General features: G+C 36.3%; 1 protein-coding gene across 9 annotated transcripts in view; it reads left to right on the forward strand.

The window, feature by feature from the left end:
- Nucleotides 1-15755, forward strand: part of cacna1bb (calcium channel, voltage-dependent, N type, alpha 1B subunit, b) — a 135415-nt gene that overhangs the window by 85517 nt on the left and 34143 nt on the right. For 5 of the 9 annotated variants that reach the window (XM_051093527.1, XM_051093526.1, XM_051093528.1 and 2 more), the window contains exons 19-25: nt 1420-1482; nt 4322-4993; nt 5313-5482; nt 7530-7656; nt 7799-7928; nt 8695-8754; nt 10213-10319. In XM_051093527.1, the coding sequence (XP_050949484.1) occupies nt 1420-1482; nt 4322-4993; nt 5313-5482; nt 7530-7656; nt 7799-7928; nt 8695-8754; nt 10213-10319 (1329 nt within the window). The remainder of the gene's footprint in view (nt 1-1419; nt 1483-4321; nt 4994-5312; nt 5483-7529; nt 7657-7798; nt 7929-8694; nt 8755-10212; nt 10320-15755) is intronic. The other 4 variants (XM_051093533.1, XM_051093531.1, XM_051093534.1 and 1 more) reach the window with 1 other exon arrangement.

Consider the following 15755-nt stretch of genomic DNA (forward strand, 5'->3'; position numbering starts at 1 on the left):
CATACTGCATATGCAATTTTAACTGAAAGCTTCTGCAGGGTAAATAAACCTAAAATACTTTATAGTGTGGAATTAGGGTGTTTCTTCAAGTATGGGCACTCTTGGCCCATTAACACTCTGATTATTTTATTTACAGTAATTTGTCAATGAACCACATGTAGCAGTCTATATACATGCATTACAGGAAATAACAGTAATGGAAATTACATTTAAACATTTTTAGAAAAAAATGGTCAACTTCTTTCTATCTCTTTCAAGTGTAGAAATTTGGAAAGAAGTATTGTAATTTCCCTGCTGTAATGTAAAGCAAAAATAATATATAAATGAAATATTCATTTTCATTTATTTTGCAGTGCAACAGTGCATTTTCATTCAAGTCTTCATTTGTCTTTGAATATCGTAATAAATATTGTATCGTGGACTTTTGGACATTTCAGGATATTATCTTATCGTGACTGAATACACATAATTAACATTTTCATAATATTTTCTGCTTGACGTTGAACTTGACCTCTTTATTTTCTTCACACTTTATTTCATGCTATTTGCTGACATTTGAGAGTGCATTAACATTTGATAACTGTGTTAATGGAAAAATTATTGGTCGGGATGAAAAAGGCTCCACATCATTTGTATACAAGTTCATTTTTGTAAGTTTTATGGTGATTCTAAAAAAATGTATAATTATTATAGAATTTGGTATATGCCTTTTCAAAGGTTTCCAACCAAAAATAAAAATAAAAAAACCCCACAATAACACAAATAAACCTATACAAAAGTGCCTTTACTTGAAGAAACCCTGAGTAATGCCAATCTGCAGTAAGTTTTTAGAGACCAGAATGCCAGAATGTCTGAATGCTTGTCTTTTTTTCTGGTTGTACTTTCATTTACATGTGTGATTTGTTTTCGTATGTGTAACCATTTCTTCTTGTCTGTTCACAGAGCACATGATGTTAGCATTTTACAAATGTCACTTCAGTATTTCTTAACAAAACCTATTATAACTCACTTTTCATTTAATCACATCAATTCACTGTGTATTATTTACAAAACTGCAAACTGTACACTGTAATGCAGCTTGTTTATTGTTGATCTTTCTTTTTTTTCTAAGTTGTTTTAAACACATGTATTGTTAGCTTTATATTTTGGTGACACTGAAGTGGAGGGCCAGAATATTCTAGGATTAATTTTTTAAATAATTTAATGTCTGTTCTATGCATTTTCAAAGTCAATGTGCACAGTCTGTAGAGTGTCCTTTACTGAAGTGTTACCAATGTTTGTGTCTTGTATTTGAAACACACAGGGGACAGGTGGACAGACAGAGTGACATCACCCTGACTGCCATCTGCTCCTTCGGCACTTTTTTCATTTGCGTTTGTGTCTCATTCTTTTATTTTGTTTTTTGTTTCGCATGTGCAGTTTTGTAAAGCAAAATCGAGATGAAATCTCTCGCAGGTCTTCAGTCTGCAGCGTTCACTCACTGTGAGTTCTGCTCTCACTTACAATACTCCTCCTCTCCTCTCCTTTCCTCTCCTCTCCTCTTCCTACTCCTATACCTATATCTATACCTATTCCAATCTCCTTAAAGGTTTAATCCTCTCGTTGCTTTTCCTTCTCTGTCTTTTTGGTTGTAGCTCATGTCATTGATTTTGGGGGTGATTATAGCATCAATTTTTAGCATTAAACAAATGCTTTCATACAGAATATGATTCATCAGCATTGTCTGTTGTGTTAGTATGATTAGCAGTTGGTAGATTGTTGCAGTTTAGATAGATAGATAGATAGATAGATAGATAGATAGATATGCATTAGATATGCTTATACTTAATTAGTAAGTGCATAAATTTTGCTAAATCATTAGATTAGATTCATTATTTTGCACTGTACGTACTTGGTACTTGCAGCTTGGTCTTCCTTTATCCTTAGATAGATGTATTATATATGTGAAGACTCTGAGAGACCTCCAGCACTTTGATTTTATCCTTTTGATAGCAGATAACTTTTCCAATATGAATGAGGCCGAGCTAAACAGAGCAGTCTGGGTGTGGTGTCTGCAAGCTTCGCTGACTATTTGGATCAACGGGCTTTGTGTGTGTGTGTGTGCATGCGCAGGATAGAATGGCAGATTTTTCATCAAGAAACAGCATAATCATTTGGTGCATTGGAAGTATATTCAGATCTATGGGTTTATGTTGTTTGTCTGTCTTGCGTTTTCCTTTCTCTCTAGTTGTTTTTCCTTCTCTCTTGACCTCTTTTTCATATAACGTGCTTGTTTGTCTTTAACATGTCTGTCATTTTTGTGTTGTGCGACCCTGAATGTGTCTCTAAGGAGTTATGTCTACACTCCATGTCGTCGCTTTGTGAGGTATAGTGACATGGCTCAGGATGTTATTGTTATTTTTGTTTGACTTTAGTGGTTTTTATGGTTAGTACATGCTATTAGCGCATTATTAGGGCATCCGAGTCCCTGTAGTCCCTCTGTCCCTCTTAACAATGGAACAGCATTTGGTGTTGGACGTAAGTGAAATGCATGAGTTACAGAGCATGACATACTGAAACTGCATATACAGTTAAGGTCAAACGTTTATATACACATTGCAGAATCATGTTGTTTTTTCAAAATAAGAGGGATCATTCAAAATGTGTGTTATTTTTTGTTTAGTACTGACCTGAATAAGATATTTTACATAAAAGATGTTTCCATATAGTGCACAAGAGAAAATAATAGTTGAATTTATAAAAATGACCCCCTTCAAAAGTTTACATACACTTGATTCTTGAATACTGTGTTGTAACCGGAATGATTTCCTTGCTTGCCCTGAACACTAAAACTGCCTGCTGTTCTTCAGAAAAATCTTTTGGGGGTTGTAAACTTTTGAACAGAATGGCTAAATATTTTATTTTTTTCCATTTAGTACTGCCCTTCAGAAACAACAGAATATACTTACATGTTTCCCAGAAGACAAAATAAGGTAAATTTGTCCTGATATTCAGATTCAAAAAATTCACCCCCGGCTCTTAATGCTGCATGTTTCCTTCAAGCATCAGTGAGCATTTGAACCTTCTGTAATAATTGCATATGAGTCCCTCAGTGTGAAAAGATGGATCTCAAAATCATACAATCATTGTTGGAAAGGGTACAAAATACACAAAAATGCTGAAAAACTAAAGAATTTTTGGGAACTGAAGGATTTTTCTGAAGAACAGCAGGCAGTTTAACTGTTTAGGACAAACAAGGGACTCATGAACAACTATCACTAAAAAAAAAAAAAAAAAACACACACAGCTGTGGATCATTCAGGTAACAGCACCAGCATAATATTAAGAATCAAGTGTATGTAAACTTTTGAGCAGGGTCGTTTTTATAAATAGAACTGTTATTTTCTCTCGTGGACCATATGTAAACATGTTAAATATCTTATTCAGGTCAGTACTAAGTAATAAATAACATGCATTTTGTATGATCCCTCTTATTTCGGTAAAATAATTAACATTTTGCAGATTCTGCAAGGTGTATGTAAACTTTTGACATCAACTGTAGAAAAACATCTGTGCCAACCACTGTTACACTCAAATGCTGGAAAGCTTGATAAGCATAGCTCACACAAAAGTGAACATTTTATTTACTCACTCTCTTAGTGTTTTAAACCTGTTTGAACACTTTAAAAATATACTACATAAGTCATATGGATAGCTTTTATGATGTTTTTGCATCCACTAAAAGCTTCAGTCCTAACTTATTATAAAAACAGAAAAAATGACCAAAGAATTTCTCCTTTTGTGTTCCACAGAACAAACAAACTCATACGGGTTAGGAGCGACATGAAGGTTAATAAATATGTGACAGCACTTTCGTTTTTGGGTGGACTTTACTTTTAAAGAGGCCATAACTCACAAAGTTTAGTTTAGTTTAGTTCAGTCATTCTTGTTAATAATTTTGTACCTTTGAAGTACATAGTATCTGATTATTTGTCTACTGTACCTTTAAGAATTAAAGGGATAGTTCACCCAAAAATTAAAATTCTGTCATTAATTACTCACTCTCATGTTGTTCCAAACCCGTAAGATCTTTAGAACACAAATTAAGATTTTTTTTATGAAATCCGAGAGCTTTCTGGCCCAGAAGCATCACACGCATACATCGTGGTACTCTCGGGAACATGCAAAATTGTTATTTTTGCTTTCTTTGCACAAAAAAGTTCTTGTAGAGGATCCATGTGATTTTGAGTGGCTAACAGTGGTGGGCTCATGGATGTGGGTGTTATCGGAGTAAATGCATAGTGATCTGTGTAATTCAGGTGAATGTTCTTCCTTCCCTCAGTAAGGAGCAGCAGAGGTCACTGCAGAAGATGTCCATATGGGAGCAGCGCACCACCCAGCTGCGCAGACACAACCTGCGCAACAGCAGCGAGGCCCTTTACAACGAGCTAGAGCCTGAAGAGCGTCTGCGCGTGTCTTCGGCGCTCCATCTGCGGCCCGACATGAAGGCCCACCACGATCGTCCACTGGTGGTTGAGCACAGAGACGGCACTGCGGAAAATTCCAGAACTGACGGAGATGGAGATACTCCAGACTGTCAACCTTCCTCCGGCCACCCAAGGAAGCACCATCGATGTCGAGGAGAAAACGGAGATGCGGGAGAAGGGCGGCACCATAGACACCACAGCAGAAACAGAGAGCACCAGGGTGGCTTGGAACACAGCAGCAATCAAGATGGAGGACACAGGAACCACCACACAGCTGGTTCTCCTGAGGAGGGCATAGGGATGGGGGAGAGAGAACACAGACACCACCATTCTCGCAGATCCAGAGAGGTCAACGGGAACGGCAACGGCAACGGCACGATTGGTAATGGAGGCAGAGGCGAGGGTAGGATACGAGGTCACAGGGAGGGCGAAGGAGGGAATGGAGAGAGGAGAAGACAACGGCCACGTGGTAAAGCCCAGTCCACACTGGATGGAGAAGATTGCAGGGAGAATGGTGGAAAACACAGGTACATTCTCAGTGTGGTGGCTCCGAATACTGTTTGGACACATGTAGTCCACTATATTTTGATGTTTTCTATAAAGTAAATGACATTACTTTGATGTTTGGTTTTATAATGCAGTGTCATTCATCATTTAGTGTGAGACATTTTGAAGCCACGCACATCCGGAATAGACATTGAGTGCATGATCAGACATTGCATTTTTTCCTACAATTTCGTTGTTGCTTTGATCTACATGTACTTTACAAAGCATTAGGCAGCACTTTGAGATATATTGTGTATGTATATTTTCTTCATTCAGATTAATAGGTTTTTGATATTTCAGGGGAAGGCCAACAGGAACAGACAGCCTAGCCACCAGCCCTCTCCAGTCTCCTTCTGAAGAGAAGCCAGAAGATAAAGATAATCTAAAAAACAGCACCAGAATGGGCCCAACTGGAATCAACATCCCTGTCACCATAACTGCCCCACCAGGAGAGACTACAGTCATTCCCAGTAAGTATTCTCGTATCTTGTGCTTGAAAAATATGAGCATGTTGTGCCAAAAATAACATATCAATTAAACAATTCGAGTAGTAATTTTTTATAATACAAAATGGATGCAAACATGTAGTAAAAGCGTTCCATGCAACCCTAATAAAAAAACAAGTTCAAGCACTTTAAGACATTTAAGCACATATGAAAAATACATTACATATTATTTAGCAAGTCTGTAACCACCTAAATCAATTATTAAAAAGCATTTTAGGCAAATCCAGATAATTTACCATGGAAATATGGTCTTTTTTAACGTTTATGACTGTTCTAGTGCCAGCTGTGGTCCAATCTCCCTAAAATTTTGCATGCTTGTTTAGAATCACCTGTTGCATGTGCTCACCAGGTTTCATGTTTTTTGAGTTTTCGTTTAGGCTTCATAGGCTTTTGGGTATATTTGGACATGCCCCTTGTGTAAACGACCCTGATATAGCTTGCCAAAGGGTAAATGTCAACATTTTTTATAATTATTGACCTAAAGAGTCCAGAGAATTGCACTGCAGTGTTTCTTTCCAGATTAAGTGAAAAACCTAGGACTGCTTCACAAAAGTAGGTATTTTAAATTTTCTCAATCTTTTAACAAACGGTTTGATTGACAGCAGTGGTTTTAGAGGCAAAGTCATTTGGAATGAAGAGGTCTATCAAATGATATCAATATTTGTGTGTATGTGTGAAAAACCACGCAATATACAAACATTTACAGCCTTGAAAAATGAGTGGTCGATTTCTTTCAAATTTTGTAAGGCAAACAGGCCCACAGAGTTTCGTTCCAATCAACCTCCGTTAAGCTTGTCTAATAGGTGCTCAAAGTTTATTGGGCTATGGCGGCCATGTTTTTTGAGATACGCAGCTGTCCTTATAGGCACTTGCGGCACTTTTGACCAAGACCGTGCATACTGATTTACATGTGAATAGGACTAACATTTGCATAGTTATTTTGCCATGTGACTTTTGTCATGTGACCACAGATTCAGCTCTTACATATGCATTGTCAGTTTGCTCAAGATATCTCATTCTGTTCAAAAGTTATAGCTATTTTAGTAAAGGGCGGCCGTGCCCCTTTCAAATGTTTTGGTGTCCTTTTGCGACGGAGAGTTGAAAGTGCAGTTTTTTGGTAATTATTGATATTCACTCCCGAGAGAATCTTCCTGCACTGGTTTGGTTCTGATCGGGCGAAAAACCTAGGACTAGTTTGCAAAAGTAGGTTTATCAAAAAATGCAAAATACCCAAAAATTTCATCAGGGTGACGGACAAACCCGAAACGTGCATTTTGTCTGGAGTAATGCAAGGATTACAACAACATAAGACACTTGTCTGACGACATAAGAAGCCTATGACAACCGGTTAAGGAGTTGTGAGTGTTTGCATATTTTTGATGGCTGTAGCACCCCCGTCAGGTCAATTGGGGCGAGCCTTGGTGATGTTGTAGACCAGGGGTCACCAAACTTGTTCCTGGAGGGCCGGTGTCCTGCAGAGTTTACCTCCAACTTTTTTCAACACACCTGCCTGGATGTTTCAAGTATATCTAGTAAGACCTTGATTATCTGGTTCAGGTGTGTTTGATTAGGGTTGGAGGTAAACTCTGCAGGGACACCGGCCCTCCAGGACCGGGTCTGGTGACCCCTGTGTGAGTACTACTAACCCTCCAATTTTCATGTCTCTACGACTTACAGTTTGGTCTGCCCGATCAGTTTTACGTGGCGGTTTCTGATCCTTGGCCACTCTAATAATTACAATAGTGTTTCAGCACTACGCTCTTGAACCTCTAATAACAGCAGCCTAGGCATTATGCTAAATTACTCTATTTGTGTTCCTCAGGAGAAAGTGTTTTGAGTGACATGAGAGTAAATACATTTTTTGTTGCATTATCCCTTTAAGTATTATCTACTAACTTCATAATCATTTTTGAAAAAGCAGCACTGCTAAAAAGATGACAGCTTTGAATGTTTATTTGGCACGTGTGACATTCTCTCCTCATCTTTGCTCTAATGATCATCTGTTTGACAGTGAACAACATTGATGGTGACAGTTTACTGCTGAACGAGGAAAAGAAGGATCTTGATGAGCTGAATCAGAATGCGCCCAAACACATTCTGCCGTACAGCTCCATGTTTGTGTTCGGTCCAAATAACCCGTGAGTTAAACCCCAATTATTATGTTGCAGAAAACTCTTGAGGAGAGATTTTAAACATGTCTTTGTTCAGAATTAGGATTTAGTTGTAACATACTTGCTAAATATTGTGAATAAGTGTTGTGTTTCGATGTTTTCTCCGTAGAGTGAGACGGCTGTGTCATTATGTGGTGAACCTACGGTATTTTGAGATGTGTATCCTCACAGTCATCACCATGAGCAGCATCGCTCTCGCTGCTGAAGACCCTGTGCAGGCCAATGCCCCGCGCAATGATGTAAGACAAACAGACCTACCTTGAAATGTCAGGACATGTAAAAACTATAATCTAAAAAAGTCAATATACATTTTAATATATGTTTTCCTTGTCTTGTCATATCTGTTTTTTTTTTAAATAATCCAGCAAACATTGATCTCATTGTCACTGTCTTGCACTGTAAGCTGTGATTATGACATCGGTGTTGTTTACATAACTCAAGAACAGTCCTGTAGGGCAGTATGGCAGCCCTTGTCTGAACTGTCACGCTGAGGGTTGTCACTAGCCCCACTGACTGGCTTTTGCACCGTATTTTTATTTCAGGACAGCCCGTGAGCAGACTTGCGACCACATTAGCCCATAAGCGTAGCTTATTAAACATTGCTCTCTGAATTACAGAGAATTACGTGTAAACATGTCTCTAAGAATCCCATAGTCCACTGTGTTTTCTTTCCAATTGATTCACTGAGCATGATCGGCTTGTCCGATAAATCTCTGCTTTCTCCCATTATTTCCCTGCTGCTTGTGTGGGAGGAATGAAAGAGAAAAAAAAACGGAGTATTTATTTGAAACATCTATTTTTGTACAATGTACACCATGTCTTTTCTGTTTTGGAGATTATTAAATTACTCGCTGAATCATAGCTGCAGTGGAGCCAAACACTATAGTTTATGCTGAGATATTTATATTATTTATGGCATCATCCACTTTTCTTTGCTCATACAGTCTGTGGGACTGCAGAAATGTGAAATAGAGAATAACTGCTTGTTTCTTGTGGTTTTTTCAGGTGCTGAAATACCTAGATTATGTCTTCACTGGTGTGTTTACGTTTGAGATGGTTATAAAGGTAAATAAAATCGCCTTTTATGTATTTTTAAAACTTGCAATATTAACATGGATTTATTCAGACTACCCTTCAACAGTTTAGGGGTGGTATGATTTATTAATGTCTTTTGAAAGAAGTCTCTGATGCTCACCAAGGCTGCATTTGTTTCAAAATGCACTACCAGTCCAAAGTTTTTGAACAGTAAGATTTTTAATGTTTTAGAAGTCTCTTCTGCTCACCAAACATGCATTTATTTAATATAAAATACAGCAAAAACAGTAATGTAGTGAAATATTTTTACTATATATAATAACTGTTTTCTGTTTGAATATATTTTAAAATGTAATTTATTACTCCAGTTACTCCAGTCTTCAGTGTCACATGATCCTTCAGAAATCATTCTAATATCTAATTTGCTGTTTAAGAAACATTTATAATTATAGTTATTATTATTATAATTATTAATATTTTAAACAGTTGAGTACATTTAAAAAAACAAAGCTTTTGTAACATTATACGCTATGCCATAGAAAGAAATTATGGAAATTTATACATTTATTTAGTAAGGATGCTTTAAATTGATAAAAAATGATGATAAAGACATTTATAATGTTACAAAAGATTATTATTTCAGATAAATGCTGTTCTTCTTAACTTTCTACCCTTTAAAAAGAAACCTGAAAAAAGTCTACTCAGCTGTTTTCAGCATAAGAATAATAATTTTTTTTTTAAGCAGCAAATCAGAATATTAGAATGTTTTCTTTTCTTTTCTTTTTTTTTTTTTTTGCTTTAAATATTTTATTATTTGAAATTTTAACAGACAGTCACTTGTAATGACACTTTTTTGAATACTTTTGAATACTGAAGGATCATGTGATTGGAGTAATGATGGAAAAAAATCATCAGCTTTGAAATCACAGGAATAAATTACATTTTATACTATATTTAAATAGAAATCAGTTATTTTAAGTAGTAAAAGAAAAATCTAAATTTTACTGTTTTTGCTGTATTTTGGATCAAAAAATGCAGTTTTGGTGAGCAGAATAGACTTCTTTAGAAACATTAAAAATCTTTTGACTGTGTGTGATCAAAAATACAGTAAAAATAGTAATATTGTGAAATATTATGACAGCTTAAAATACATTTTCTATTTTTACATTTGTAAAAATGTTCTTGTGATTTTAAAGCTTAACACCATATAAATCATTCTAATATGCTGATCTGGTGTTTAAGAAACATTTCATTAAAAAATGATTAATGCTAAAAACAGTTGTGCTGCTTAACATTTTTGTAGAAACTGATTTTTTTCCAGGATTTTTTGAATCTTTAATAGAAAGTTCAAAAGAACCACATATTATTTAAATAGAATCTTTTGTAACATTATAAATCTTTGCTGTTCCTTTTGATCAATTTAATGCGTCTTTGCTAAATAGAATCAATACATGTTTTCACCACTTATTTTCATCTTCTCCCTTCTAGATGATTGATCTTGGGCTGTTGTTGCATCCTGGGTCTTACTTCAGGGACCCGTGGAACATACTAGACTTCATCGTAGTCACCGGCGCTCTGGTGGCCTTCGCCTGCTCGTGAGTGGCTTTTTTTGTATATCTGTCAGAGTAAAGCAGACAGAGCGGTCAGAAGAGCAGACTGTCAGTTCAAATCCAGCAAGAGAGCATTCAGTCGAAAATGACGGAAACAGGATGTGACTGTCTGCTGTTTAGTATCTGGTGTGAGATGGAGCTCTGTGATGAGGGGAAGTGTGGCATCTGTGTGTAGTTTGGTCTTCGGAACTGATCGGGTTTAACATGCATCTGTTTTTTGACTCATAATAGGATTGCGTACAGCGCGCACACCTGTGCTAATGATTCGGGTTTAGTGTTTCCCACAGGAGCTGAGCCAGACGACACATTTCCCAGCAATTTGCTTTCTAATTTTTATTGTTCCTGACCCACCCATTGTAATTAGCAGTGATTTCCTAAATGTGCTGTTTCTCTTCTAGTTGAATCGATTTGTAATTTTCATCTGGTGAGCGATTAAACAGCAATAAAATCCACTCACATATAAATAAAATAGACTCGCATTAAAAGAATCATTCATTTAAAAATGAAAATTGGCTGAAACTTTACTCACCCTCAAGCCCTCAAGATATAGATGAGCTTGTTTGTTCATCAGAACAGATTTGAAGAAATTTAGCATTACATCAATTGCTCACCAATGGATCCTCTGTAGTGAATGGGTGCCGTCAGAACGAGAGTCCAAACAGCTGATTAAAACATCACAGTAATCCAGTTAATGCCTTGTGAAATGAAAAGCTGCATTTTGTAATACATCCATCATTAACACCATTGTTTCCAGCTAAAATCTGAGTCTTCTGTCCATAATATTTCTAATAATGCTTTCTCCAGTGGAAAAATCATTTTGTCTGAATCAGGAGAGAAATATGCGCAAACTAAGAACTGTTTACAAATGTAAACAACACTTCAGAACCATTCTAAACAAGTATGTCTGTGAATTTTGATGAATGTTTCATTTGAGAAACCATTATTATGGATTATAGACCGAAATTTTGGCCAGAAGCAAGCTAAAATGCCTTAATTATGGATTTGTTTTTTAACAAACACACAGATTTTCACTTCACAAGAAATTAATAGATGGACTAAAGTCATGTTATTAATTATTGTGGTGTTTTTGTCAGCCGTTTGGACTTTCAATCTGACGGCACCCATTCACTGCAGAGGATCCATTGTTGAGCAAGCGATATAATGCTAATTTTAAAACAAGCTCTACATCTTGAATCGCCCAAGAGTGAGTACATTTTGCCTTTACTGTGCCTTTAAAGTAGGGATCTGAGCTATATTGAGAGATCAGAATATTAGAATATTCGGTACTTGAGCCACAAATTCCTTTATAGCAATACCTGCAATACCTTTCCAACCACCCACAACACTCTAGCAACTTCATAGCAACATGCTAACAACCACACAACCACCACACCATCACAGTGGCGAGTTTTGCATGGGCGACCGCTAACATAAAGTATTTGTGAAGCCAGTTGGATACAAATTCATCTGCAAGGCAAACATAAAGTTTGACAGCGCGTGTGTGATTTGTGTAATAAATGCAAGTCTAGTTTGAGTGTGGCTGAATCCTTTTAGTTGTCACGTGCAGATGCTCAGCTGTCTCTCTCCACCTCTACAGTTGATAGAAGGACCCTGGGGTGCTTTAAAATAGCTGAAAAAGAGGTGATAGAAAACTGCTCAGCTTTTAAGACCAGCCGTTCTGTTTGAGTTTGCAGCTGTATTATTCAGTAGTGCAGAAATTGTCCATAAGCTCTGGCTGGCACCTGTGCTTCCAATAGTGGCACTAAAGCACATCTAGGCACTTTTCACGATTTGTTTCATGGTGTGCCTGTAGTTAAAGAAAGGATCACTTAGGAAGATATCAGCTCTGGTTTCAGTGCACTGTTGTATATTGATTATAAATGTATCTCATACTGTGTTCTGCTCTTTCTGATTCTCTTGTGTTTGTCTCTGTTTAACTGTCCTGTAATCTTCTTCTCTTCCTGTGCTGTTCTTCAGTGGTTGATAGCAAGCTTGTGTCCTGTAGGCTCTCATCTAGTTTTTTCTTTCTCCATCCACCTTTCTTTTCCCCTCTGTCTCTCGCTCTCGCTTTCTTTATCTGCCCTGTCCTTCTTTCTTGCTTGCGTTGCTTTCAGGAGCTTCATGGGGTACGCATTTGTTATTACCCGCTTCCTGTGTATCTGCCTGAGTATGAGTGTGTGTTTGCGTGGATAAGGAATTGCTAGATCAGTGCAATACATTCGCACACTTCTGTAGACCACGATTGTGCATGAATTCTTAAACTCAAAACACTTCAGCAAGTAAATAAACCTGAAGTACTTGCCAATTGTTCATTTTTTAATCTGTATTTATAAGGAAGCCTAACTTTATACATATTTCGCATTGGGGTTAAAACATTTTGGATTTGAAGATTAGGTTAAACAAATTTATTTTGTCTTCTGGGAAACATGTAAGTATCTTCTGTAGCTTCTAAAGAGTAGTACGAAATGGGGAAAAAAATGATATTCAGGCAAAATAAGAAAAATGTACTCATCTTCATTCTGTTCAAAAGTTTTCACCCCCCCCTCTCTTAATGCATGGTTTTTCCTTCTGGAGCATCAGTGAGCATTTGAACCTTCTGTAATAGTTGCATATGAGTCTCTTAGTTGTCCTCACTGTGAAAAGATGAATCTAAAAATCATACAGTAATTGTTGGAAAGAGTTCAAATACATAAAAATGCTGAAAAACCAAAGAATTTGTTCGACCTAAAGGATTTTTCTGAAAAACAGCAGTTTAATTATTCAGGTAACAAACAAAGAATCAAACGTATGTAAACTTTTGAACGGGTTCATTTTTGTAAATTCAACTATTTTCTCTTGTGGACTATATATATAAACGTCTTTTATGTGAAATATCTTATTCAGGTCAGTACTAAAAAAAAATAACATGCATTTTGTATGACCCCCTCCTATTTTGATAAACTAATTAACATTTTGCATATTCTTCAAGGTGTATGAAAACTTTTGACCTCAGCTGTACAGTATTAACCATCTACTAAAGAAAGCATCTTTTATTTTTAAATGTATTAATTTTATTTAATTTTTACAAATCAAATATATTTTACTTGCTGTACACAATCAGCATCTGTCACCAGGGCTTGCATGAACCTTCATGCATGTACTTTCTTACAATGTGTGTGTGATTATGTGTATGTGACGTTTGCCAGTCTGTAACCTTTTCAATTTTGTGGTTTTTATCACAGTTCCATGTTGCGACGTCTCTATATTTACTTCTCTGAGTGATTTATCTTGCAGAGATTTACAAACAAACAGTAACTGATAATCCCTCACTGCATCACGTCTTTGATTATTGTTATGTTTTATTGTGCCCTGGAGTTGCTTTGATGCTTTTTAATCTTTCTTTGCTGTTCGTCCTTCTGCAGTGTTTCTTCTCAGTGACAGCTCTCTTCCGTTCTCATTTGATCTCATTTAATCTGCATTTACTGCTTATTCTGTGTCTGTGACGCGGCTTATTATGTGTGTGTTTTTGTGTTTGTGCAAATATGCATGGTTTTTCATCGGTTTCCCTCGTCAGATCGCAGCAAAGCGTGACCAGGTGGGGACAGTCTATATATCTATAAAAACATACACTTTACCCTCCAACCTCCCCATGGATCGCTCCAAACTCACAACCCTTCAACTCTTCCTCTCGTTCAGCCTTTGTAGAAGAGGATAGACCTACTTTTACCCAATGACTTGACATTTGAGCTTTGCAAGGGCTTATAGAAACTACTACTCCTACGGTTTCCAGAGGACAGCCACCCTTAATGTTCAGTCAAGCAAAAGCTCAGTTAATGATTATTGCTATTAAATTATAGTCATTAAAAAAACTGCATATCGAATATCATAAGTACTGTAAACTGCTTGTTTAGCTAGATAGATAAATAGATAGCATGCAAAATAATAAATATTTCACATATTATTTAATATAATAAATATTATAATATACTTTGATATAAAATTTACAGTGTAAAATACATTATAAAATATAAATTATATAAATCATGAAAGTACTTGTACTGAAAAGTTTGTTTTACTGAACTTAATATAATGTCATGATAAAAAATAAATAAAAAATAATAATAATAAAAAAAAATTAAATAAAAAATATATGTATATTTAGACAAAACATTTTCCCCCGTTATTTAATCAAATATTTAATGATATAATTATGTAATTTCTTCTTGCTTTCTTTTAATTTTGAGCTGCAGTTTGACTTGGATATGCAATTAACCCTTGTATCAGGGTGGATCAGGTGGCTTTATCTGCTCACAAACATTAGGTTCAACCACTTCAGCAGGTGCTTGGAGACAGATGGTCCTCTGAAATCTATAGGAGTATAGTTGAGTGTCTCATTGGGCATTGATCCACATGCACCCTTGGGGTGTGTGTGAGACTGACAGACATTGCATGGACATTGCATGCCAGTGTGATAGACTCCCAACTCCTCACGGGAGAGAAAAAGTAAGCAGACAAATCACAGAGCTAAGCTATGAATCCCTAAACCTGACTTTAGTATCAGGAAGCGTACTCACTCAGTATGCTTATTTTCCATGCTGAGCATTTGAAGTTTTGCATTTTGAAAGGTGAATATTTTTTAAGACACACAGAAAAAGCTTATCTTAGTGAAGGTTGACAGCCTATTTCAGCTGTCAAGGAAATATCTCACCGGTCAGAAAGGACCATTTTTTTGGGATTTAACAAGGTTGAAACGGAGGTCGTTCTTGTTCATCCTTTTCAGATGAGTTCCATTCTGTGTAATTTCACATGCCATTCATTCTAAACCTACTTTACAGCAGCCGTAACATTCAGAAAACGAATCATTCAGTGTGTCATTGATGTTGACTGTCTTCAGCGATTTCATTTAACTTCAAGTCAATCCTGAAAACAAAATTAAACTTTATGGAATTCAAACTAACAAAGCGGCATTGATTATTAAAACTTTAAAAGGGTTTATTTTCTATTCAGTTCACTTTATTAGTGTTGCCTTGCAAGGCAAGCATCAGTGTTTTGAATGTCCGTACTTAAGGTTAGGGATTTCAACAACAAAAAGTATTAATCTTCATTGTAGGTTTACAATTTTTGTCTTTTTCCTGTTGGATTATCCACCTTTTTCTTTTTCGCGAAAGTAGCCTATAGGTGAGACTTACGGTTCATTATCTGCTATAGGGAAGTAAAGAGAAGATAAACAGCAAAACTGTTTGTACTACAAAGATAATTAATATTAACATAATAATTAAGAAAATACATTAAAGTAATATGGTAAGACAAACCAATTTTGAAATATCAAGCACAAAAATGAGCTGTTTTGTACAGCTAAAAATAGGTGGATCCAGATGGGACCGAAAGCCAGACCCATCATAAAATTGACAAATGGCTGCACCCACGGGAAGAAAAATATGG

Source organism: Labeo rohita, chromosome 21, assembly GCF_022985175.1.
Source record: "Labeo rohita strain BAU-BD-2019 chromosome 21, IGBB_LRoh.1.0, whole genome shotgun sequence".
Taxonomy (NCBI): Eukaryota; Metazoa; Chordata; class Actinopteri; order Cypriniformes; family Cyprinidae; genus Labeo; species Labeo rohita.